A 27896-nucleotide genomic window follows, 5' to 3' on the forward strand; every position below is an offset into this window, starting at 1 on the left:
TAAATGACCAGAGTGACCACTTTGCACCTAGAGGTAGAGAGCTCCATGCAATACTGAGACATTCAATATACTTCTGCTTTACCTCAACTGTGGGCATTCAAAAAATATTTTACTGTCTGCCTAAAAATGAAACAATGGATCACTTCTTCCATTTGATGTGGCGTCCATTATTAATGGTGAAGAACATAGTACTACACCATTTTGTGTGCACAGAACGATACTGGCTGTTTAGCAGAGAGTTGGAACATTTACATCATTTAGCAGACGCTCTTATCCAGAGTGACTTACAACAGTGTTTGTTAGTTTTTTTCGCATACCCCTTGGGGTCAGAGTGCAGGGTCAGCCATTGTACAGCGCCCCCTGGAGCAATTACAGGTTAAGGGCCTTGCTCAAGGGCCCAGCAGAGTAGGATCTCTTTTGGCACTGACGGGTATTCGAACCGGCAACCTTCGGGATACCAGCACAGATCCTTAGCCTCAGAGCCACCACTCCGCCCATGGCTTGTAATTCTTACTGGCCTAAGTACACGTCCTAGCTGTGCCACCTTCAGGAGTACAGTTACAAAAGGGTTAGGTGACAAATTTGATCCCTCTGCAAGGACCTCACATATCCCCAAATATAACTGGCAACAACACAGTAAGCTCTGTCATAGGTAGGCAAACTGTCCAGTTTTGTGGAGTAGAGCTGCAACCTGCTGTTTGTAATTCCCTGCATCCTATGCATGCATTGCACTCGTACTGTCGAACACTTTGGTAATCCCCCAACAACAATGGCATGTCTCTGTCGAGGGACCATCCATTATTATGCCTTTTCCAGATCTTATAAGGTACCGAGTCAAAAATGTTTAAGCAGAAGGGTGACATTCAGTACATAATGTGTGTTTTTTTTTAATGATCTGTTTTATTAATAAATTTGGAACTTTTTCTGTAAAATAACATTATGCATAGATATTTTCAATGTCAGTTCTGAAAATCTGGTTATGAATCTGGTTTGTAACCTGACAGCCATCTGTATTAAATAAAAATCAGGGTGAGGGTGCATCGTCTTGCATAAAATAGCATCTGGCACCCCACACCTAATCACATGCAAAAAAAATGTAAAAATGTGTTGTGTGTAAATGATTTGATCAATCTTGAAATTTGCCTTAAAAATAAAAAATAAAACACTACAGTGTACCTTTAAGAGACTGCAAGATATATAAAGGAATTAGAACATTTTTATTATAAAGGAGTAAAACATTTAATTCCAAGTAGTATATTTTACTGATTTGGTTTCGAATGATAAAACATTACACTCTTATCAGTTGTAAATGCACAACAAACTAGGTTATGGACTGGCAGATTAAAATTGAAATGTTCGGACTCGATTTTAAGACTCAAAATATGGTGGTTTTAACAGCAATGAAACTCTCCTACTAGAGAAGCTGCACTTGGGCTCCAACAGCTCACTAGGTGGCATGTCCTCTAAACTGGGGGTCCACTTCTTAGACCGAGTGTCCTGATCACAAGTTACAACTCATGTCACATAATGGACTTCTGCTATGGTTTTTCAGACACTACTTTGCATTATTAAGTCTTGGTTAGTAAAAACCATGAAAATAAAAATTGTCTGTTGAAAAAAAAAATCAATCACCAACGGTATTCTAATTTAAATGGAGGAGTTCAACAGCCTTTGTCCCCCTCTACATTAAAACTCTGTCTCCTTAGAGAAAATTCAAGGTGGGTACACCTTGTGCTGTGAGTGATGACATTGTGCTGTTTAAGGTGGGTCTGTAGATAGTACTGTAGTTTAGGCTTAAACACGGCTTACTAGCAGAGCATAGGAATAAGGGAGAGGGAAAAATCACCATCAAAACCTCCAGGGCAGTGTCTGTGGAGGGGTTTGGTCCAAGCAATCAATATGACTCATAATCCAAATCTGCTTAATTAACTGGCAGCTCAAGCTGGCAATCCATAAAGGTGACTAGATAGTTTACAACAGAAATGCAATTTGCTAATCTAATATCACAAGGTTTCCTGATTATTCTGATAACACCTTCTTTAGCAAACAATGTCCTGCACTGGGTAGCAAAAGTCCTAGCTCATCTGCTTGTGTCTTCTGAACTTGGCACACACTAATAATTTCCCATATACTGTTTTCCTATACAGGTTACAATACTGCTGAAACCATCGATTATTACTACAGAAGTGAGAGAAGGGATTGGTTGGCTGCAGAACTGATGCTGTGCTTGAATATGAGGTGGAGCACCTCCAGGAAAACCATGGACCGAATGAGACCTTGATGAACCACTGGACTCCAACCATACTGCTGCTTTCCAGGACAATACTTACTGATTTGTGGAAGTCTGGTGCACCTTCTAGCCACAGGATGGCAAACTTTAGGAGTGCATTTCAGTCTCAGAAGTGTTACCCTGTTTGATGCCATGTTTTATTTATATACAATGATCTTCTACAGACACACATTTCTTACTTTTAACTACTGGTGTGCATTTCCAGTTTGCACTTTCTAGGCTACAACTTCTCTTTGAACCATCTTTAAATAAATTGATATGTTTGTGGCCTAACTGGCTCTGTAGTTGCTGTTCTTGGTAGTGTTTGTTCAAATGAACTTCATTAAACCCTGTTGGTCCAATCCTATAAACCACTGTAAAGCACATTCTTGGCCCCATGCTAATTAGTACAATCAGGTCAGATAGCATCAGTGCCATATCTCCCAAGAAGAGGATACCAGTAATTCTGTGTGATGTGCCAAGTACTGTATTTCGCATTATATCTTCTGAATGCTGCACAAGTCCATACTCTCACACCTTCACTATTACTAAAAACAAGCTCGCCAGCATAGCTGCACCCCTACTCCAATGGTGATATTCGACTCCCACCAGATAAGACAGGAGAAGCCAATTTAAACCAGAATTAAATCATGTAGACACACACAGTTAAGTTATACACAAGTCAAAGGGCAAATGAAGCAGCAATAATAAATAGCAAGGCCTGCTTGTGTATAACATTTACTGTACACTACAAGACCCTTTTGGATGATCACTCCCTTTTATTTTCTTATCCCAAAGGCTGCTATGTTAACAAAAAAAAAAAAAAAAAAAATCAAGTCCAATTCTGCCACAGTCCTCTCCTTCCAGGATGCCAGCAGCCCAGTGCACTAGTTCGCTTTGGCACGGAGCTGTGCTCTCTTGCCTGTGACAGCCTGGAAACCGGTCTTGATGCTGGCAACTGAGCAGCGTGAGTGGCATGTCTCACACTGCAGGAAATAGAGACGGGTGTCCTTCTGGAGGATGGTGTCGGGTGATCGGCAGGTATGGCAAGTCACATACTCCTCTGAAACACAAGACATGGACAACAGACTTGAGCAGTGTTGACTTTGAAGAACAACAGCGTAGCACTATCTGAGATACAAAAAGACACGCATGAAAATGCAAAACAGCAGGACCGAGCAGCTACCAAATGTGGACTTTATATGAAATTACACTAGCAACTGGACAGAGTACAGAGGAAAATTCATCTCAACGCTGCATGTGGACAGTGTATTTTACAAACAAAGTATATAAACAAATTAGGTGTTCAAAAACTACAATCCTACTCCCAAGGGAGACTAAAATAACTGAACCAAGACTGGCAAGTTCTCATTCTACAGGCAAACAATTTCAAATAAAACTCATCCCTTTGTACTAATTTAAGTAGTTTTACATTTTGAAGTGGAACCAAAGTCCTGTTCTTTAATGCACAGCTGACTGGACAAGTAGTTAATATTCAGTGACCACTCTGCCGACTTTTTTTACAAGGTAATTCAACATTTAGTTTCATCTCCATTTTGGAATACAAACACGTCTGCTTATAGAATAACCAAGAACTATAAAAGTGAGCCTTACATCCTGGCCACTGACCAGAACCCATCATTCTTGTAGGTCTGCTGTACGACTGTTTTGCTTAATATCTTACTGCAGATAACATGCACTGGTATAAGAGTACACCAACAGCCCTAAAATCGCTTATTTCAACAGGAATCATCTAAAGTGCACTGTGCCCCAGCACTTGGACACTGTAGGAAAACAAAACAGCACCTTTAAGATAATTAAAAGTTTCACTATCTGAATACGGCATCATTCACAGTTCAGATGTCCCTATAGCAGTTGACACCAAATCAGAAATAAACACAGTAAAAACAATGTCATTTACTTTTGATTTTAGGCAACCACCACCCATCTGCAGAAAGAATATCAGAGTAGCTATAGGGTTATGCATCATATTAAAATTTATAGAAAATAATATACTAGGCGTGCCAAGCTGTATCATGCGTCCTACATTACACAGAAGTGCTGTTCAACACAGCTTAATGAAACAAACAGTCAGCAGCTCAAGGAAGCAATGGAAATCATTTTGAACAAATCTTATGTCAAACTGAATATAAAGAGTAATGTGTAAATGTGGCAGGGACCTCTAAAGGAGAGGAATCAACAAAAGGTTAAAATTAAACATTGGCACTAAGCTTTTACGAAACAAGGTAACACACTGCTTGGGAATCAGGTGGTCACTTCCAGTCCCTTTTGAACAGATCCTCTACAAACCTGCAGTCACTGTAACATGTTTTACATGTCGACACTTCCCTAAAGCCCACTGATAATAAACAGGCAGCCGACAAAAGGAATGTCTGACACGGCACTTCAAAAGATATTGTTACAACGGGCTGAATCTGCTTTGTTAATATGAAGCTCAGACAGATTCTTGATCACCATGTGCACATAAAAATCTGTAACCGTGTGTGCCTGGTAATTTACAGTATAAAATATGGGTGGACAAAGTATACATTCTCCTTGTTTAAAAGCAACCACCTCAACTCAAACTTAATCATAATTTAACAGAATAGAAAACTCTTGTAAAATAAATGGGAGGCTGGCTTTAAAACGAACACATAAAAGAAGTAATAGCAGATAGGGAAGATGAATGTGCACCATACGAATAACGGCGATGCATCGAGGTCTTTAAAGTTTAATGGCAAAATGTCTACCACTGCCATATATTAAATACTATGGCTTCCACAGGATGGTGAATGAAAATGCGGAGTCAACTTCTTTCATGTTTGTCGCTTGCAAATGAATAGTTCATTAACTCATGACAGGATGGCAAAAGTCAAAGAGAAATGGCCTACTACACTGATTATCTGGTCTGGATAGTTAATTGCAGTGCTGTTTATTAAAAAAAAAAAAAAAAGTGTGTGGCATTAGCAAAAAAAAATTAAAAAATCACTTTTGACAGAAAAAATACAGATGGGTGTGGGCATAAAAACTGCAACCTTTACACCATCTGGTAGTTTAAATAAGGAAGCTCAAGGTGTGCAAAATGCTGGAGTGTTTTCATGGTACTTCCCAGGGTGTTTGGTGTTGTATCACTTAAAGCAAACAAAAGGCAACTAAAATCTTAACTTTTTCAAACAAATTTATGATGAACACAACTATGAATGCTTCTATCAATGAGTTATATGACTACTAAGTAGTCCATGATTTACCCTGACACCTACATGTATAGAATTTTTTAAAATTACAATAAATTAATGCTATTTAGTATGTAGAGCTGGGTAACCCTGGGATAGCTACAGTTCAAGCCTGCATAGCAATTGTCTTCCTGCTCCTGAACACATTGCCCAATTGCATTTCTCCTTCATCTGTGAATGTCACACTGTAAGCGTAGCTTATCTGACAAGTCAAACACACTTTTACTTTACAGCAGAATCGAGAGTCTTCAGCCTGCTTGTTTATTCAAATTATTCTTTAAATGTAGATAATTCTGATAAGAAAAGGGGGTGTGCATCGCTGGCATTTATAACAAGGACCCTGTTTTATAAATCGTCTGCTCTCAGAAAGCATATAAAAAAAAAATGTGTACTTTCAAGAATACTTTTGCATAAAACAGACCAAGAACAAAATGCAACACCTAAAGGAGGAAAGCATTCATGAAAAGTCTTTGGTTAAGGGGCTGCTTGCAAAGAAAACCAGCAGCCACTAAAGTGATACACTTATGTCTGCTGTAAAGAGCCAAAGCAACTGTCAGGGTGGATGCGAGTCCATACTGACGCAAAGACTATGACTTGTATCACAAATATCTAGAAATGTTGTGCTCACTTCTCCTATACGTCTATTTCCACATCCAGCTTCTCCAGTACCATATTTTTCAAGTATGCACGCATTAAGCACCATTCTAGCTCTAGCATGCCCAATATAAAAGTCATTCAGTACTGCTCCCCCCCGTTAAATACTCACTGATGTATCGCCTCAGGACATTTTCAATCTGTTTCTGTTGGAATCTTCCTTTGATAACAAGCTGGTTGTTGCCATCAATAGAGCCACTGTGTTAGAACAGAAGAACAGAAACTTAGGATGCAGAATATAAGCCACTCATTGTTACATAAAAGAAAGCTGAAACTGCCAAGATATTAAAATGTGTACAGTACAAAAGATAATACATTGTATTTTAGTTTAATGTGCATTTTATTGGGCAACATTATAATGTACATTTTTATTGAAATTACCTGCAAAGATTTTTTTAAATCAAAAAGACAGCCAGACATTGAACTAATAAAAAGTTACCAAATAATGTTCTGAAGGTATTTCTGTTTTTTGCAGATAATATTTGTTATTAAGGGAATCAAAACCATACTACGGTATTTTTGCTCATAAGGAGGTGTCAATACTAGACTATACGTCCTCAAACCAAAGCCTAATGTGGGCCTTATTGTAAATGAAGCATTTCCACAGAGGCCAGCACTCTAAAACATAGAATCAAGAAGCCATTGATTGTATAGAACCTAAAACACATCTGAAATATAAATGAACATTCATTAAACAGTATTGTCAGTAGTATTTCAGTAACAAACATACTGTCAATATAATGGCTTTCAAAACGCATTTACGCAAGGAACATTGGAGAAGATGCCATCACAAACATACAAAGCAACTCATGAAGTATATCTGGTTTTAGAATATATGTATACTTTAAGGAATCTGGAGAATACAATACATGCTGGAATGTTACAAAAATAAATCAGCAACAGCAGCCGCAGGGACCAATGTCTACCTGAAAGCACTAGCGCGTATTTTGACTATTCTTGTAGCCTTTTGCTCATTTTAGGACTTTTGTTTTTCTTCATAATAGCCACACCTGACAGCACTGTAAGTGATTCTGCTCATCAAAGGCTGTGGACACATTATCAACTTAATAGCACATGCAGGACAGAATCAAATTTTATTACTGTGGCAAGAAAAATGATAGGTGTTTTTAATAAATACATTAGGCTCTAGCAGTAAAAATGAGAACTGCACAGTGCCTATGCTGGAATTATACATACCCTCGTTTAAAAAAGTGCCAAATATAAAAACTAAACTGAAAACTGACAGTACGAGGTCCCAGCAGGCTCGGTGCCCATCCCCTTATAAGGTGACAATGGTACCAAGTGTTCCATAAGGTAGAGCTCAGATGTCAAAGACAGGCTATTCCATTATCCGTTTGACCAATGCCAACTGCTTTAGTGATGAGTGGCCAAGAAAAGGGGTATATAATGCAAAATATTTTAGTTATTTTGTAATGCTGGTAGGCATTGAATACATACAACACTGAAACGTTTCTTTTTTAAATAACCTGATCATCTGCTCATTTTTTTCCTAAATTTGAACTATTTCAGAAAGTTTTATATGCCACCAAGATGCCTACCTTGTACCCAACTCTGCCAATAGAAAGGCCAGCAGATGTTTTGGCTGACGATGTAACCTGTGGTTAAAGAAACAAGAGCACAGACTTACTTAAAAAAAAGCAAACAATAAGGTGAAAAAACAAAAAGCTACATTATAAATTCTGAGACAAGTAGACATCACTTAAATATTTATGAGCAAGTTGATTACTTCTCAAATGATTTATTGGTAGATACAGAATTTTTTCAAATTTGCAGTACCAAATATTTATTGCTAAAGATGGGGTACAAGGCTGTACACAGTATTTCTAACTAAAACTTTCAAATACAGTATTTTTTATAATTAATGGCTGATATTACATTTGATCTTCCTTGTTCCTACAATGTTCTTACTCACACATCTTGATCCGACGTCACATAAGTCAGAATCTAACCCCATAGTGAGGGGCTCATCACAGGAATCGATTCATGTGATATTCAAAAACTAGCAAAATGTTACTGTAGAATTCTTGGATACAAAAATGGACGACCACCTGGATCTTTAAATTGTAAGGCACCAACTACCCTCAAGAAATCACATCTATTGTTAAGAATGGGAATTACCTGGGACCACACAATAATATCCCTAGACTTACAATCACAATATGAAACAATTGTGATTTTTCTGTGGAAAGTACTGTTATTTAATTTTGCAACTTACAAATCCCTTTCCTATTTGACTGGTGTTGACAACATAATCCATATATTCAAAAATGTGCTGCCCAATAAAAGAAGCTTTTTACTCACTTATTCCACACACAATTGCATCCATTGTTATTGGCTGCGGTGTAAAGAGGAGTAAAAAACAGTTGGTGGTTTGGGGGGGGGGAATTGTTTTGGTGAACTACCTTAATCTCACATTGAAGAAAATGAGAAATCCAATCTTTCACTGAAGTGAGTTTATTTTTAAAAGAAAAATAATCCCTCATCAAGAAAAAATTATTTTTTAGCAAAAACATGTTACACGATTATTGTAACCTCTACAAATTCTTATGAATAATTTGTAAATGAAGCCTTGTTTCCATTTATATCTGACTTTAAGTTGATCACAGCACAGAAAACTTTCAAGTAGTAATCAATGACTTCATTTATCAACATGTGAAATATAACACACAAGTCAAATGAGAGAAAATTGTGTTGACCTTCAAAAGTCAGAGAATGGCTATAAACTTGCTACCCACTTGAAAAATGCCCATATCCACAGTTAGGACAACAAATAAAAAGTTCAAATCAACTGGAACTATTACCAGCTTGCCTGGAACAGGACCCAAGTTTATTTTGCCCCCACGCTTAGTGAGGTGGATAGAGAGGTTAAATAATCACCGGGGTCAATGTTGGAAAAATACAGAAAAAAAATAGTATCTTAGGTCAGCAAGTCTCCAAAACTACCAACAGATGCCACCCTCCAATTTAATATATTTGGAATGCATGCCAAAAAAAAAAAGCCCTTCCTTTCATTTAACCACAAACTTCAGAGCGTGGAGTTTACTAAATGCTACTGGAGCTTTGATTGGTAACATGTTCTGTGGTCAGAAATAACAAAAATATTGATCTTTTTGGCAAAACAAACTCAACATGGATTTAGCATAAAAAGAAGTATGGCTATACCAAAAAGAATCTGACGTCCACTGTTGGAAGTACGAGATGTTCCGTTATGTTGTGGGGCCTTTTTTATGCCGCCTGGGTACCTTGTTTGAGTGCAAGGACATTAGCCTTTTCTTTTGCTCATAAAGCTCAACTGAACCTCACACCAAGATAAAGTTTAACTAGGAACAAACAAAGCATCTGAAATAGTTTGTAAACACTTCAGGAGAATATAATTCCAGTGCCTTGTTTTTCTGCAATCTATTTGACAACCTCAGTTTGTGCGCTCCAAGAACTCTAATTTCTGAGTAAATCAGCTTTATCAAGAACTCCCATCAGCTTCATCATAGTTTTATATATGCCAGAGACCTCCTTATAATATGCCAGGGCTTGCAAATTGCATGTTTCATATTCATCTCTTTATACACTGTAGCACTGTGAAAACTAAAATGAATCCAAACAAGACTTAACACTAGAATTACCAGAGCCTACGAAAAAACTCGTAAATCCGTCCCACCTTAAATTGCGTCTTAAATCCGTTTGCACCTCTCCGCCAGAATCCTTTGTCATCTAAATGTGCTGATAAACAAAAGCTACTAGCAGCCAGCTATTCCATCCCCCCACCGACTTAGAACGAATTTCTCCTAGCTCATGCCTTGCCTTGATTTGATTATCTGGGATTGAAGTGGAGTTTTAGAGTGGAAATAATATAGTGTTATTTGGAATACACGCATTTCATGTGTGTTCCGTTTCTATAGTAGTCTGTGCAAACACATTTTTAAAACAGAAACGTTTTTCATATTCTAATAGTAAATAACAAAATGTAGGCATAAACTATATAACGTATGAAGCCTGAAGTCCATATATCAAAGAAACACTTTCACAAACGGTACAAATAAGAGAACATGTGCGCTTTTATTCAAAAATATAACTGCACAAAAAAAAAAGCCGCGTTAGCATGCCACATTGACACTCTTACTACAACCGCCGCGGTGGCGTAATGGTATCAGCTCCTGACTGGGAATCAGAGGGTGGCGAGTTTGATCCTGCACGGCTCCACTTCGAGAAGTGAACTGCTCTTATTCTTACAATTTTAGAATAACAACATAAATTTGATTTCAGTCTGTAACAGCTGGTGTAACTTATGATACTGGTAAAGGTTAGCCTTTTTTTTTTTTTTTTTTTAAATTCACTTTTCATTCTCGCAGTCGCATTCAGAATCAATCCATACAACCCCATCTGACATAAAGACGCGCTATAGGTCTGCAGTGTTTCTGGTTCTAGGAATCTGTGTAGCAGTGCTACCATTTGTGAGGCACCATCTATAACAATGCATTGTTATGCACGCAACAATAAAATGCACTATTTTTGCACTGAAATGTTAAATGTTACCTTAATAATACATGGCTTAAAATGCAAATAAGCAAACAAAATAAATTCTAAATTCTTGCCAACAAAAAATCTCTACTGTATTCATTTTTAACCCAAAACCTCTAATTGTTAATGACTAGGTCAATTAATCAGCTGAGAAGATAATCCATTCATGTTTTTATACATTTCTCTCTTTCATTCACTCAAGGTTAGTGTCATGGCGAGACAGGATCTTAGCCCTGTAGAATCAGGCACAAGACACAAATGATATTTAATTTGTTTGTTGCTTATATATGATGATATATGCAAACAGATTAACTTAATAAAATGTGATCATTTAACCAAGCTAAAAAGCTGAAGGATTGGATATAGAAACAAATTGTTCAGTAGCAAGATACTCACACATCCAGATGTATTCAATATATACACTGTCCAATCAAGCAAAACTTGATGTTTACAGTTTTTGCACAATTTAAGCGTTGTGATCCTGCACTGCAGGTATTTTGGTTATACGCTAGTGCTGTAACTACTAATTTGCTATTTGATTAGTTGGTTGATTATTTTATCAAATCAATACAGTCGATTCCGGTTAATCAGACCACATCGGGACGCGATCATTTAGGTCCTAATAACCGGCTGGTCCGATTACACGAACATGCCCTATACATGTGCAACCAATACAGGACGTGCTATAAGTAACATATTAAAATGTCATTATCACTTTTATTGTGCTGCACACATGTATGGCGAATGTACAAACAAGAACTACGTACATGTACAGTTGCTTACAACTTTGTTTACTGAAAAAGAAATCTACAAATTCTTCGAAACGATCTACACGACACTCAGCATGCGAAGCACAATAAAAAAGGTTACATTACCAAATTCCAGTCAACGTTTGAAGAACTTGTCTAGTGTGACCTGACGCATTCTGTTGACGCACTGCACTTGAACAAAATCACCACAAACATCTAACGCATCAATGGGACTGCCTTCATTTCCCTCCTGCATGAAATAGCGGCGGAAAGTTTCAATGCATTTCCTGGCATCCTGTGTTGTCACTTGCACTAACTCATTAGGGTCATCATCATCACTTTCCTGGTCTTCCGATGCTGCCATGTGTTTCACTGCAATTCGAGCAACAATCCTCGTCGTCTTTCACATTGTGCCCATTCTTCTCGCAGTTCATTCTCTTGTTTTAACAAGCGCGAAATTGTAGTCTTTGCCAAGCTGGTAATTTCAACCAACCGACGCTGACTAGTGTTTGGTGGTTGTTGCCTGATCTGATCCAGGAAATCAATTTTTTCAGCTAACGTCAAGTCCCGCCATGGCATTTTGGCAGGGGAGACAAGACACGCACAGTTCACAGACTAAAAGAGTTCTGATGAAATCTTGGTGTTTCCGGGTCAAGATGTGGAGGTCAGGAGAGCCACAAAATGCTCATCATTCAAAGCTTCGGCACTAAAAGCATCCAGTTTGACTTTCTTGAAGCAAAAGCTTTCTTGCGTAAACTTTAATACTGATTGACAGGGAATTCCTTGCACGGACACTCTTGTTTACACTCGACTTCATGTCGCCGGCTACTGGGCGGTCAGTTTTAGGAAAGAAAGGGCAGGCATGTTCACCCCCACTGGTTTGCGCTTGGTACAAATTTTCCGACTTCCTGACCTTTGATAAAAGCATAAATTCTCCTGGGGAGCCCAGGGATCTTCCCGATGTCGCTGACCCGCTTTACATCTGCTTTCCGCGGGCGACTTGTGGCTTCTTTCTTATTCTCTGTCACGTTCTTTGGTCCGATTAAACAGAATTTTGGTCCAAATAAGTGAACAATATTAGGCTTATGTAATATGATCTGTTTCGGTTCTTTAGGATTCGGTCCGAATAAGCGGCTGGTACGATTAACCAGTGGTCCAATTAACCAGTGGTCCAATTAACCGGAATCGACTGTATATCCAAAGCTTTTTATTTTAATACATTGTGTAAAAGTGCAATCACTTATTCCAACATGAGAGCTTTATCTTTTACACAATGTCCTCCTTCATAACAGTAAATGTGGTTCTAAACTTACATCTGCCAAAAGCCCATTGCAACAACTTTTTATTAATTTTTTTTTTTTAATTTAAAAAAAGGTCCAACTTTACATTTTCAAGCCCGTTGCCAACAAGGGGAAGAGGGCTGAAACAACTATTACATATCAACCAAAGTTTCCTAGAGTATATGGTTTTTACTTTGTCCGAAAGATGGCAGCAAAGAGCAATATCCAAAGCCTTCCTTTTCTTAGCATTATGGTATCAAATACAGGCCATTGCTATCATCAAAACATTTTCTACAAAAAAAGTTTTGCATATCTGTGAGGACTCTGTCCTGTCAGATTACAGATTTTGAGCTGGCAGAAAAAACACAACAGGAAATGACATGGACAGTGCTGTGCGAATGAAGGAGAGATCACCATTACTCTGACAGGGGTTCTTTTTAGGTGCTCCCACATCACAGTTGTGCTCCCTTTTCAAGTAAGCTAATATTTATGGACTCTGCAAGACATAGATTTCTTATTAGATGTAAAGTTCAAAGGTCTCCACACTTTTCAGTTCTTTGGTGTTTGACCCTCCACATTATTTACATACTTAGTTTCCACCACACTGAGATATGAGTAACATTATTCTTGGTCGATGAAGTTTCCATTAATCGACACTTCGAGGTTATTAAAAACAGTACACCAGCTCCACATGTAGTTTAAAATTAAACAAAAATTTAAATAAATAATATACAAAGAGCACAGTAAGCAGCCAGAAAAGACTAGACATTCCTTCTGTGGCCACGAATTTCTACTAGAAAAAAATTTTCCATGGATAGATTGAAAGCAATGCCATAAACACAAAAAAGGTTCCTTCTTAGTAGAAAATAGATTTATCTACTATCAGCTGCACTTTCCCCTATTCATGCAGTACTTTATCTGCTACAACACAGCATGAGATGTGCCAGTAGTGCTTAGGATGTTGACTGAAACCAAAAAGATTTTCAAGAAGTATACAACACAGATAAAATTCACACACATAACATATTGCTTCTTATCTATAACCATGCATAATTTACATAAATAAGTCTATATACACAAACTAATTTCATGCCATTTAGGCTTCTTAATATTACTTGAGCCATGTACAACAATCCTGTGAACCCAAATTAGATCTCAATTAGTACGAAGCTGGTAAATTTATTCACTGTGGTGCTGTAATGAACTCAAATGTAATTATAAATGTAATTTTTCATGATAAAATACTCATTCAGCTATGAAGCTAAAAAATACCATTTGGCACAAGCTGCTAAAATACTTACAGTTTGCAAATATCTGTGAAATTGACAAATGAAGTTTTCTTTGTTCCCACTCTGACCACCTGGGGGGGTTTCATAACAAACTTTCTTTTCTCACCGGCAACCATGTCGGGATTTTTTTCTCTCATGATATTAAACACTCTTGCAAGTAGCTGAAAAATGAGAAGCAGTTTAATCAACAAGAAGCTTAAGAAACCATCTTAACCTGTACTTCCCATTTTACTTTTAGAGAATATGCATCCCAAGAACTGTTTCATCCCTGAACTAAAGAATATACATCTTAAATGCCTCCAAATGACTTCCGTTTCTTTTCAGAATACCTAGAACCTAGAGGCACCAACCACCTGCACCCTTATTCCTCTGACCTCATCATAGGTGTAGTCCCTCTCTGTTCCAGCCCATGCTGGTCCGGTCTGTGAACTGAATGTAATCCCATCATTGTTTTTACTGTCTTCATCTTCTGGTACTGCCAAAGAATAGAATTTATATATATGAAGGAATGTGAAAATTTTCATGTTAATCAAAATAAATGAGAACAAAAAAAAAAAAAAAAAGTTCCTGCGTTTTATGCTGCACATTTTTAAGTTGATCATCTTGCGCCCAGTTGCAAAAAAAAAATTAAGGGGAAAGCGTAACCTGTCTTCTCCAAATGTGTAATCAAATGACTTACGTTCATCTTTGTCCAATGTTTCACTTTCATCTGTAAATGCCACTTTTCGGTTCTTCTTCTTTTTTGTAGGAAGCATCAAGTCCAAATCATCTTCCTCAGGAGGTTCAGACTGGTCTCCCTCTATTTTCAATTCCTTGTATGTAATAAAATTAAATTAGCAGGCTACTTTATAAAATAATTATTTTTGCTATACAAATAAAAGTTGCAGGTTAATGTCAACAACTGCAGTAGAGGTCTACACTCCCACGGGACTCAATGCAACTGCTTGCGACATGGGACTGATTTACAGTAATGTGGGCAGTTGTCACCTGTGAGAGTGGGAGCTAGAGTCTGGGGAATTAAAATGAAACTTAAAACAGAATGTACAATACAGTTATTCTATATCTAAATATATTCATTTATTTGCCTAAGTAGTTAGGACACATGTATATACTGTCTCACGTGCAGCCTTCTCAAGAGTGCAGAGCCCACAGACAGCCTTACAGGAAACAGCATTAAAAAAAAAAAAAAAAAAGTACGAGGCTACAAATCTCAATAAAGGGAAGTCTGACATTTGGTATTCATTTTCAGCTGTTATCAATGCCGATGGCAACCAACTGCCATTTGCTTGCTGCGTTAAATGTGCTAACTTAAAGTGGATACAAGTCAAGCACCACAGGTTTAAAGCACAACACATGTACAGAGGCGAACGGTCAAAATAAACTAAAATTCTTGCCAAACCTGTCAAAAGTAACAACTACCGCTAAAAGCAACGCACTGGATAAATGAGGATTTTTTTTTACAAGGATATAATGCCTTATGACATAGTGTCTAGTGTCAGTGGTTGCGAGAGATACTGCCCCATCCGATGTCTGTACTGCGACATGTGGCAGAAAAAGGTCAAAAACTGAGAAGGGATATCGCACATGATGTGCTAGAGATCATCAATAATTATAGGTGTGCTGGAACAACTAATATTTGGACCAAACACTTTTGAGAAAACGTCAATCATATCTACTACCATCCATTACATTAACGAGAACTACAATTTTGTGTCAAGGGTGCTTTTTGCGACCCCATTCGAAGCAATCACGATTAAAACAGGTGAAAACATTCACACTTTACCCTAAGTTCCAAAAAACTGATCATTTTTAAAAATGAATGAGGACCTATCCTAGGTTAAAATGCATGTGGCAGTTTTCATTTCTCTTTCAGATATAAGCTTGTAGGCGGAGTGGTGGCTCTGAGGCTAAGGATCTGCGCTGGTATCCCGAAGGTTGCCGGTTCGATTCCCCGTCACTGCCAAAAAAAAAAAAGGCCACTGCTCTGCTGGGCCCTTGAGCAAGGCCCTTAACCTGTAATTGCTCCAGGGGCGCTGTACAATGGCTGACCCTGCGCTCTGACCCCAAGGGGTATGCGAAAACTACCAAATTCCTAACACAAGAAATTGTATGAGGCGAAATAAAGAACAAAAAAAAAAAAAAAGCTTAAACAAAAAATCTTAACCTCAAGGACCCTGCAAGTCCATAAACTATGACATTTGAATTGTTTAATTCGAAAAAATAAAGATCCAAGGTAAATTAAACATGTGTCAAGTTTTCATTACATCCTTGCCTCTTTAATAAAACTAAGTACCCTGATAGATAGATACTGGTTTGGCGTGGGTACCACTAAGACAAGCATTTAAATGTGCTCAATTTACACACACACACACCCGCAAGATGCAAGCAGATCTTAGCATAGGAGACCATGTTGCTAACATCTACACACAAAGTATGACTGTACAGATATGAAATAAAAGAAAAAAAGTGCTCCAATCAGTAATTACTATTTTGCACATGCCCTACAAGCTACTATATGCCTTCAACGATTCATTACAAAAAAAAAAACAGAAGCATGGCACAACAGACACATGCATACTAACTTTTCCAGTTTTTATGATATGAGATTTTACCGTGAAACCATATCGATTACAAAATCAATGATAGTTTTTTTTTTTAATATTATAATTTAAATTTTTTGCATACATGGTTCTGGGACAGACTACACACACACTTACCTCATCTAGGGACCAGCAGAAGTATGGCCTGGCATAATTTTCAGCAAAATATATAGATATATATATAGGTGCTGGTCATAAAATTAGAATATCATGACAAAGTTGATTTATTTCAGTAATTCCATTCCAAAAGTGAAACTTGTATATTAGATTCATTCATTACACACAGACTGATGTATTTCAAATGTTTATTTCTTTTAATGTTGATGATTATAACTGACAACTAATGTAAGTCCCAAATTCAGTATCTCAGAAAATTAGAATATCAATTAAGACCAATGCAAAAAAAGGATTTTTAGAAATGTTGGCCAACTGAAAGGTATGAACATGAAAAGTATGAGCATGTACAGCACTCAATACTTAGTTGGGGCTCCTCTGGCCTGGATTACTGCAGCAATGCGGCGTGGCATGGAGTCGATCAGTCTGTGGCACTGCTCAGGTGTTATGAGAGCCCATGTTGCTCTGATAGTGGCCTTCAGCTCTTCTGAATTGTTGGGTCTGGTGTATTGCATCTTCCTCTTCACAATACCCCATAGATTTTCTAAGGGGTTAAGGTCAGGCGAGTTTGCTGGCCAATCAAGAACAGGGATACCATGGTCCTTAAACCAGGTACTGGTAGCTTTGGCACTGTGTGCAGGTGCCAGGTCCTGTTGGAAAATGAAATCTGCATCTCCATAAAGTTCGTCAGCAGCAAGAAGCATGAAGTGCTCTAAAACTTCCTGGTAGACGGCTGCGTTGACCTTGGATCTCAGAAAACACAATGGACCAACACCAGCAGATGACATGGCACCCCAAACCATCACTGACTGTGGAAACTTTACACTGGACCTCAGGCAACGTGGATTCTGTGCCTCTCCTCTCTTCCTCCAGACTCTGGGACCTTGATTTCCAAAGGAAATGCAAAATTTACTTTCATCAGAGAACATAACTCTGGACCACTCAGCAGCAGTCCAAAGGCGAGACGCTTCTGACGCTGTCTCTTGTTCAAGAGTGGCTTGACACAAGGAATGCGACAGCTGAAACCCATGTCTTGCATACGTCTGTGCGTGGTGGTTCTTGAAGCACCGACTCCAGCTGCAGTCCACTCTTTGTGAATCTCCCCCACATTTTTGAATGGGTTTTGTTTCACAATCCTCTCCAGGGTGCGGTTATCCCTATTGCTTGTACACTTTTTTCTACCACATCTTGCCCTTCCCTTCGCCTCTCTATTAATGTGCTTGGACACAGAGCTCTGTGAACAGCCAGCCTCTTTAGCAATGACCTTTTGTGTCTTGCCCTCCTTGTGCAAGGTGTCAATGGTCGTCTTTTGGACAACTTTCAAGACAGCAGTCTTCCCCATAATTGTGTAGCCTACAGAACTAGACTGAGAGACCATTTAAAGGCTTTTGCAGGTGTTTTGAGTTAATTAGCTGATTAGAGTGTGGCACCAGGAGTCTTCAATATTGAACCTTTTCACAATATTCTAATTTTCCGAGATACTGAATTTGGGACTTTCATTAGTTGTCTGTTATAATCATCAAAATTAAAAGAAATAAACATTTGATTAAACATCAGTCTGTGTGTAATGAATGAATCCAATATACAGTTTCACTTTTTCGGGCAATTTCTGTTTAACAAAATTTCTAATTTGAAGATAGTAAAAGAAATGTGTAGCTGGGAGGTTGAATTTTGAACGTAATTGTTCAAAAGATGTAAATATGTTGTCTATATAAAGATCTCTGAGCATTTTAATCCCAAAACTTTTCCAGGTATTAAAAACTGGATATACTTGCGAAGGTTGAAAGAGGTGGTTCTCTTGCAGAGGTGCCACTGATAAAAGATTTTCCATCTTAAAATGCTTCCTAATTTGGTTCCATATTCTGAGTGAGTAAAGCACAATTGGGTTATTAGTATATTTGCGATAACTTTCATTTATTGGAGAGCTGAGCAGGGAATATAAAGAAGTACTACAGGATTTTACTTCTATTGCGGACCAAGCCTGTGTATGTTCATTTATTTGTGTCCAGGTTTTTATGGCTTGTATGTTTGCTGCCCAGTAATAAAACTGAAAATTAGGTAAAGCCATGCCACCTTCTGCCTGAGGTCTTTGTAGGGTCGCTCTTCGGATACGTGGGTGTTTTGAGTTCCAAGTGAATGAGGTTATTATTGAATCTAACTGTTTAAAAAATGATTTATTGATATATATTGAAATGTTTTGAAATAAAAAGATAAGTTTAGGAAGGATATTCATCTTAACAATGTTAATTCTTCTGGCTAGAGTGAGATGAAGGGTTGACCATCTATGCAAGTCTTGCTTAATTTTTTCCATACAGACGCCAAAATTTTGTTGATAAAGAGCTTTATGTTTACTTGTGATATTTACCCCTAGGTATTTAAACTGATCTGCTATGGTAAAAGGTAGGGTGTCTAATCTAATATTATATGCTTGTGAATTCACTGGAAAGAGTATACTTTTATTCAGATTAATTCTAAGATCAGATATCTTTTGAAATTCTGTTAGTGCTGTTAAAACAGCGGGGACAGTGTTTTCTGGGTCTGATATATATAAGACCATATCATCTGCATATAGAGAAATTTTCTGTTCCAGTCCTTCTCTGACAATCCCCTTTATCTGATAAGAATTTCGGCAGTGAACCGCCAGTGGTTCAATAGCGATTACAAACAACAGTGGCGACAAGGGACATCCTTGTCTGGTACCACGTTCTAGTTTAAAGTAGTCTGAGCAAATGTTATTAATACAAACTGAAGCTTCTGGATTGGTATACAGTAGTTTGATCCAAGCACAAATATTTGGGCCAAACCCAAATTTCTCCAATGCAGTGAAAAGGTAATTCCATTCAATCATGTCAAATGCCTTTTCTGCGTCTAATGATAGTAATATCTCTGGGGTGTTTGATTTTGCTGGTGAATATATGACATTAAACAAGCGTCGGAGATTTGAAGATAGGTGTCGGCCTTTAATAAATCCAGTTCGATCTTGTGATATTACCGAGGGCAGCACTTTCTCCATCCTTCTAGCTAAGATTTTTGAGAGTATCTTAACATCTTTATTCAGGAATGAAATTGGTCTATATGATGCACATTGTAACAAGTCCTTATTTTGTTTAGGAAAGACGGTGATTAATGCTTGTTGAAATGTTTGAGGTAGAATTTGGTTGTCTCTAGCTTCTGTAAATGTTGTCAATAAGAGTGGAACTAGCTGAGTGGAGAATTTCTTATAAAATTCTACGGGGTAACCATCAGGGCCTGATGATTTCCCACTTTGTAGTGACTTTATAGCGTCTAGTAATTCTGTTAGCGTTAGAGGTTTATCCAGTTCCTCAGCACTTACAGCATCTATTTGTGGTATTTGTGAATTATCCAGAAATGCATTAGATTGTGTGTTGTCTTCTTTGCACTTTTTGAATGGAATTACTGAAATAAATCAACTTTGTCATGATATTCTAATTTTATGACCAGCACCTGTATATTCAGAAATAGAAATTGGCAAATAATTTCTACCAGCTTCAGGAAAGTGATTCTTTCAGTGAAAGATGGGTTGGTTTCAGGCTGCAATTTAGGCACAGCAAGGAATGGTATTCCATTGGTTTACCTTCAATAGCTTTACATATCCAGGCACGCTATAATTACAGAGTTCACCTGAACTTTTACTTTTAGACAAACCTCTTGTATATGGTTGAATTCACTCTCAATAACATCACCAATAAAAAAAAATCTGGCTCCTAACCTCAGTTATGGAGGAATCACATTTAACAATACATGTCAGGAATGAAAAAGTTATTACTAACCTTAAAACCTTCCTCTACATCATCTTCAAATATCTTTTTTGGTTTCTTTTTCTTTTTTTTCTGATTGAAAAAATTCAAGTCATCCAGATCATCTGGCACATCTGAAAAATAGAGTTAAAATCTTAATTTATACTGCACATGATGAGTGAATGTGGCAGGCTTCATTAGGTTAGGATCTAAATAACCAGTTACCTTTTTTCCTGCTGTCATCTTCATCCAGATCAAACTCCTTCTCTTCCACTGTTTCATGATCCACCTCTTTGGGCTCTTGTGGCTGTGTGTCTTCACTCTGCTGCTCCCCAGCCTCTTCATCCAACATGAAAGGCTTCTTCTTTTTCTTTTTTTTCTTTGTCATTGTAGGGTCAAATATCATCTGTAATGCAAAAACAGAATGTAATTATATATGAAAAAAACTGTCTACTGGTAGATCCTTGGAAGGCACTGTGCACATTTATTTTTTCTTTTGGATTAAGTTTTAATACAGTAAAACACAACTCTGAACAATGCTAATTTGCGTGCTTGTTTCAACGCTTCAACCATCTCTATGTTATTAACCTTGTCATAATGGAAGATCAGTAATTCAGATGAGCACTTTTAAATTAACATTTCAGAATCAGAATGTGGAAAAAGCTGTCAATGATTATGTTCTATCAAGATGAGGGAGTTACAGTGGGTGCAATTACTTACAAGGGATGGGCAAGGTTAACAAAAACTGAATAGCATGACAACCACAGAATAAAGGAAGAGGCAAGTCTTCAATTCAAAAGCTCAATCCCATTTGAATGCATTTCACTCTTGTACATGACAGCATTTTCTGTAAGTGATTTGACAGTATTTTGGCCAAAGTCTATATAGCTTGATAAGTAATATCTGGATTGTGAGGCCCCGTGACCCTGTAGTTAGGATATAGCGGGATGGATGGATGGATGGATCGTGACGTGTGATTTTTTTTTCATGGATATTTTGATGTTGTTTGCAAATGTTCAAGCTGGGTCTTTATTGCAGTGTACCGTATCAGGAATCCGTTCTCGATGAAAACATGTGATTATGTTATTCTCCGCCATCATTATAAACAACAAAGCACGATAAGAAACATAAAAAATAAAATCGTTTTTGGATAGAGTATTTCTTTAAAAACACAAAGCTACAAGTGCTCAAGGAGACTATTTTAACAGCAGGGTGATACATTACATTTTATCCTCAACACAGAAATGCCACCTTCTATACAATAAATGCACCTTGACTTATCTTTGTGAAAGTGAAAAATAATTCACAACAAGATTAGGAAGGAGGCTGGAGTCAATACTTAAGAGCTGGGTGTCTAATGGATACTTTTTTTTTTCTTAAGTCTGAAAGTTCTTTGTCAATCCTACTCCAAACACAACGGTTGAAATAGGACTCTTGCTGCTGCAATTATGGCTTTGTGGGCATTTTCCTTCTGCTTGCGTCATATAAAAGCAAGAAGCACAAATTACGTACTTGGTCATGAATGTGACCATGCTGGTAATGAACATATTTAGGCAAGTTCTAAGGCTTGTGTTTTGCTTCAATTAACAGCATTGTAAACCGCCAAGAGGCAGATAAGCTTCACTAAATAGCACACTTTCTGATGTAAAATTAATATATAAAATGATTGTGACAAAAATAACAGACTTTAAAAATACTGAAATGATCCTTTTTAACAGCCTGCACCTGATAGAAAGATAAATGAAAGGAAAATGCACACTTCATTAAGTAAAGCTGGCATTTTATAAAACACAAACTATGTTTACGGTCCCATCATGAAGACCAATAACCTCAACACTTGAAAAGCTGTAGGACGATAAATTAATGGACATCGCCTACTACTGGATCCTTTGTCACAGTCATTTGCAAATTCATTCTTGACTTAAAAATGAAGAACAGTTTTACAAACAAGAGCAATGTCAAAAAGGCACACCATTGAAAACGCACCTAACAGGCTGTGAACATTCACCGAGTAATGAGGACTAAATGGCAAAAGTCACAGCATTTGTACGAGACAATGCTAGCAATAAGGTCTTGTTCTGCACATTCACACCATCTAATCATAGGTTTCATGACAGATGTAGTTAAACATGCTGAAAAAGTGAAAGTGTGTGACATCTTCCTTTCAAATTTAAGCTGTGGTGCTAATGAAATAACTGACATAGTGGACCAGGAACCATAAAATGAGAGTTTGCCACTGTTTGTTGATGATACCACATGGAAAGTACACAACCACCTTCAAAAGAATTTCACTACTATTATAAGAAAAAGTGAATACAACTTCATATGAATCCCCTGCACTGGCGGAAGATATATGAGACTGTATAGCCTGCAGCTGGTGCAACTGGCATGAGCATACTTGGGTAAATGCTACAAGTCTGCCGCCTATAGATGCTGCCCCACAACAGGAACTTTGCTTTCAAGAACCGGAGTTTCTGTACGATGGCCCTGGGTCCTGGCCACTTTAATGTGTTATGTTCCCACCACACAACATGAATTGCAACCTTTATGCAAAATGTGACGTGCAAAGGTTGTAGGTTAAACTATTAGCATCATTTCAATATGAATCTGAACTGCCAAGACAATGGAGAAGGAAGTGTTGTTAGTCCTTGCACTATATGTTATTGCAAATGTATTTAATGCTGTTTTAGAGAATAGATTTCAAGAATTAGTCGAAAGGGCTAAAAAAAAACAAAGGAGAACAAAAGAAAATGTGACTTTTGCATTGGATTGCAAATATGTAAAATTCAGAGGCAGAAATAAAATTCAACAAATAAAGTTAACATTACTTATTAAAAATACATTCATGAATACAATAATGAAACTCAGATGTAAAAATAAATGGTGTCAGTGCTTATGGTCAACCAATCAGCACAATTCATTGCTTGAGCCCCACCCATGATAGTTCTGAGTATGTAGTTTTTGTTCAACCAGGGAGTAACAGCTTAAAAAAAAAAAAAAAAAAAAGTACCAGGAGCACAAAATGGCCCGAATTCCTGTGGTGAGTGTGCTAAAAAAAGTTCCAGAGTTTTGAAAAAGTCTCTGTTTACTGAACTAAGCACCTTATGTGGGAATTATCCACATCTAGTCTCCTTCTAAAATAGCTGCTCTCATCTTCATCCAGACATGACCATTTTGCTAAATAAAATGGTGCATTTATAGGTTATAGAAGAAACTGAGGTAAATTCATCAGTAGCTGCACACAATCTGCAATGCAGACTAGTTTGTTAAGAGTCTTATTAGAATGTTGTTAGCATAAAATGTAGATTTGCATAGCCTATATCTACCATACAGTACAGCCAAGAATTATTTGTATATGGTGAAAAAAGTCAAAAATGGAAATGAAACGGAGGATATTGAAGAACAAACTTTAAAAACGGTCTAAAATGTTACTTGTGTGTTATGTAAAGAAAGAAGAAAAACATTTATTCAAAAACTTATTCTGAAATAGTTTTCAAATTATGTAATTTATTGTCTTCAGACAAACAATTATTTGTACACCTGGCCATTGAAGTTTTCTCAAAGTCCTGCTCAGCATCTGGAAAGCTATACTTTGGCAGCAATAACAGCATGCAGCCTCCTGGGCATGCTTTCAACAAGGGTGTTGCAAGTGGCTGGGTTAAGGCTCTCCTATGTGCACCTAACTATGTCTTTCAAATTCTGTTTATTATTGCTTGGTGGGTCTGCTGGGCATTACCTTTTCATCATATCCCAGAAGTGCTCAACAGGATTGAGATTCGGACTTTGTAGAGGCCACTCAGACACTTTTACCTTTTTTTTTGGCGAGGAAGGCTTTCACATGCTTTTCAGTGTGCTTGGGGTTGTTATCTTGCTGGAAAATGTAGCGACGCCCAAGCAGTTTGGCAGCAGCATGTTGCCTTTAATAAAATGCAAATTGCTGTCACCGGACGTCGCCATGCAACCCCACCATCTTTGAGGGTTGGATTTAGTCACTGGGGCTATACTCCTCCTCCTACACACTCTGACAACCATCTGATTTAAACATGTTGAATTTGGATACATCAGACCATAAAATTGATTTCTAGAAGCAGATAGGCTTTGTCAAATTTAAGGCATTTCAGTTTGTTCTTTTTACTCATAAATAGCTCCTTAAGAGGAACCCTTCTGTGCAACCTACATTTGTTCAGCCTACTCCTTATTGTTTGTGTGCAAACCTGAATTCTAGTAGCCTCCTTAACCTGCTTTGCAATTTGGGGAGCAGACAACTTCGGTTTTTCAAGGCATGCTCTTTTGTACCTGTCTGCCCTTGAACTGGACTTTCTTTTCTCCCTTTTCCCTTCAGATTAACACTTTTCACCAGACTTCTTAAAATTCTGAACGATTTCATGCACGGTAGTGTACCTCATTTTAAGTCTGGTAGCAATTTTTTGAACAAAAAGACTCTGTATAATTTTGTGTTTTTCCCTCAATGCATTGGGTATTTTAGCCATGTTGTGAAAGTCAACTAACCCTACAAATGCTTGTTTGGAGAATGACCGCTAAGGCGAATTGTAGATACTAAGGGCACCTAATAACCTGCACTGGGAACTCCTCCCATTGTGACATATTCATTTAACTTTATGAATGGCCAGGTGTGCAAATAATTGTTTGAACGCAATAAAAATTGCATAATTTGAAAACACTTCCAGAATATGTTTTGAAAAAGATTTCCTATTTCTATACATAACACACAAGTAATTGTTGTATTTTAGACTGTTTTGAAAAGGTGTGCTCTTCAGTAGTCTCAATTTAATTTCCACTGTTGACCATTTTTTCACCTTGTATAATTTCTGACTGCACTGTAGCCTATTTTCAGACATGCTCAATGAAACAATTAAGTTTGTTTATTTTACATTTGTAAATGGTCTTTAAAAGAAACTGTTAATAAAGGGTCATTTGTATGTTAAATGGAAGGTTTAATACTTTTTACATAATGTTCTTAAAATTTAGAATGCCCGTCTCTCCTACAAAGAAGTGCTGGTGTGTACAGAAAAGTCACTAGTAACACTAGCAGTTAGTCTTCTGTGCTATACTTGAAGTACGCAGTTATAAAAAGAAACATCCATCAAATATCATTACTGTATTGAAATTGATTTGACTCTTATGAAACTGCTTAAAAGGCACTGCTTGATTGCAATTTATTTTCTTTTTACTTGTTTCTGCAGAAGTTTCTTTGATGGCTGAATTCATTAATGCTTTGTGGCCACAGTTATACTCTTCTCACTTATACTGGTCTCTGTAGGAAAACCAACAGTGTGCATGACATCCAATAAAAAAAAAAAAAAAAAAACTTTTACAGGAGGGAGAAGAAATGTACCGTGCACCGACTTCTATGAGACAGATGCACTTTTACCACTCCAAAACCACTGGCAAGCCAAAAGCAGCCCACATCACTTCAGCAAATTTTAAACATTAGCTACGTGTACTTGATTACATGCTACCAAGACAAAGTGAGTACTGTATTTCAAAATGGGTAGCAAAGTAGCTAGTGGTACAGCTCTATGACCTACAGCATCCTGTGTTTGAATGCATGGTTGTACATTGTAGTTTGCACATTCTATGTAGGTCTGTGTGGATTTTCCACTCATGTCCACTAATATGTGCCAAATTGGGTAACAGACGATTTTAAATTTGTGCCTGCATGGCCATGGACTACTGCCCCCATGTGTTGCTGGGATAGACTCCATCCCCACACCATCCCTGAAATGAATTAGCCTGATCGGAGTATGTTGTACTTTAAAATACCCTTTCCAATTAATTATACCACATATTTCTGCAATACAACTGTTAAACAGAAGCTTGCCGTTACCAACTAATCGGCTTAAATAATTGTAAAGGCTTTTTGTCAAACATCCAGTGCAGCGTAATACAATTTTACAGATTTAGTGGACATATGTCAGAATTTAAAATTATGCAGAGTGTATTAATAATGTATTAATAATAATAATACATTATTTATATAGCGCCTTTCCCATGCTCAAGGCACTTACAGAATATAATAAAGAACGGCAGAATATACAGTATTGCACCTGTGAGTTTCAAAACATTTGTTTTTCTGTATCATCTTGCCCAGCAAACATAAGAAACTTATAAAGTAAGATAAAAAGAAGTTATAAAACACCACCCCTGGATTGAGGATGGCGATGGATTGAGGATGGCGATTGTAATACACCCAGAAGTTATAACGCTTAGCTATGGATTCCAATGTAAGCATTGAACGGTAAAGCACAACCACTATATTACACCATAAGGGTCAAGTTAGCTAGCTACCCGTTCTGCTGGCGATTTATTCGCCTGCAGACGGTTTCTTATTCACGTAACTTGTGCCAATTACTTTTTCGGCGTTAACAGAAGGACAAAATATTCTGCAACGTACATATTAATTTGCGTCATTAAAACGGATCCATAATTTAAAGAAACGATCGTATTACACATTTTGGTACTGCACGGGTACAAATGGGTTACATCATGGCGAGCCACGTTAATATTTCACAGTATGGTGACAAGACAGATGCCTCCGTTAAACTGCAGTTACGTTTTGCCCGATCCAACACGGCTACATGGGCCAAATCGACAGGTAAAGTTGACACTCTGTCATTCGTAATGAATGGGATTCACCATTATATTTCAGGCACTGTAAACGGTTAAATGGCGTTCGATAACAAATGAAGGTCAATAGTAGATGAAAGCCTCTCTCTTTGGGTAACATATGTCCAGCCAATTAGGCATGAAATATCGAAACCTCGTCCACGAGAAGGCCCAGCCATGCAGTATCTCTGCCTGCAGAAAAATCGCATTGATAAAACGGCCGAGAAAGACTTTCTCAGTGGCAACTTGCTTCACGCCAACAGGCCATTTTAACATTCTTCTCTGGCATTACTTATATGGCATCAATCTGTAGACCTCGTCGTAGTGCTAGTCAGCTCTTTATGTCCAAGCCACGCGTCAACTAAGGCCGGACATCAGGCTCACAGTGAGCTGCACTGTACAGGCCTAGCCGGGCTAATGTATCTCACGCGTACCTCCGGCAGCGTGACTCTCAACACGCTGAGGCCCAACAGACTGATTTTCTTTAAATGGTAATACAAAACTAATGAAACCCAAGTGGCCAAAGAAAATCCACGACAATATAATCAGGGGTGTATTTTAGACATACCTCGTCTCCAGACATGATTCTGACTCCTATTAACAAGTAAATTCACCAGTCAAATTCTTCGTGTTCGCCGGCCTTCCAAAAATCTTCCATCAGCTAAATTCTACGCAGGCGCGGAGTTTCACGCACGCCCCGTCCATTTTGCAATGCACGATGGGATTTGTAGTTTCGTTTTTCCAGGTAAAAGATGATTTTCTACTCCAGACTGTGCGATATATTTTA

At 37.7% G+C, this 27896-nt stretch overlaps 2 protein-coding genes across 3 annotated transcripts in view; one reads left to right on the forward strand and one right to left on the reverse strand.

Moving 5' to 3' along the window:
• The window catches only part of raly (RALY heterogeneous nuclear ribonucleoprotein), a 59538-nt gene extending 56975 nt beyond the window's left edge, over nucleotides 1-2563 (forward strand). For both annotated transcript variants that reach the window (XM_051933092.1, XM_028811965.2), the window contains exon 9: nucleotides 2148-2563. The gene's annotated coding sequence lies outside the window, so the exon portion shown is untranslated. The remainder of the gene's footprint in view (nucleotides 1-2147) is intronic.
• Nucleotides 1199-27896, reverse strand: eif2s2 (eukaryotic translation initiation factor 2, subunit 2 beta). The gene is made up of 9 exons (XM_028811964.2): nucleotides 27678-27896; nucleotides 20708-20888; nucleotides 20516-20616; nucleotides 14690-14822; nucleotides 14385-14485; nucleotides 14023-14171; nucleotides 7716-7772; nucleotides 6269-6354; nucleotides 1199-3332 (listed from the first exon to the last, which is right to left on the reverse strand). The coding sequence occupies exons 1-9, from the start codon at nucleotides 27690-27692 to the stop codon at nucleotides 3157-3159; spliced, it is 999 nt and encodes a 332-aa protein (XP_028667797.1). The 5' UTR covers nucleotides 27693-27896; the 3' UTR covers nucleotides 1199-3156.

Source organism: Erpetoichthys calabaricus, chromosome 10, assembly GCF_900747795.2.
Source record: "Erpetoichthys calabaricus chromosome 10, fErpCal1.3, whole genome shotgun sequence".
Classification (NCBI taxonomy): Eukaryota; Metazoa; Chordata; class Cladistia; order Polypteriformes; family Polypteridae; genus Erpetoichthys; species Erpetoichthys calabaricus.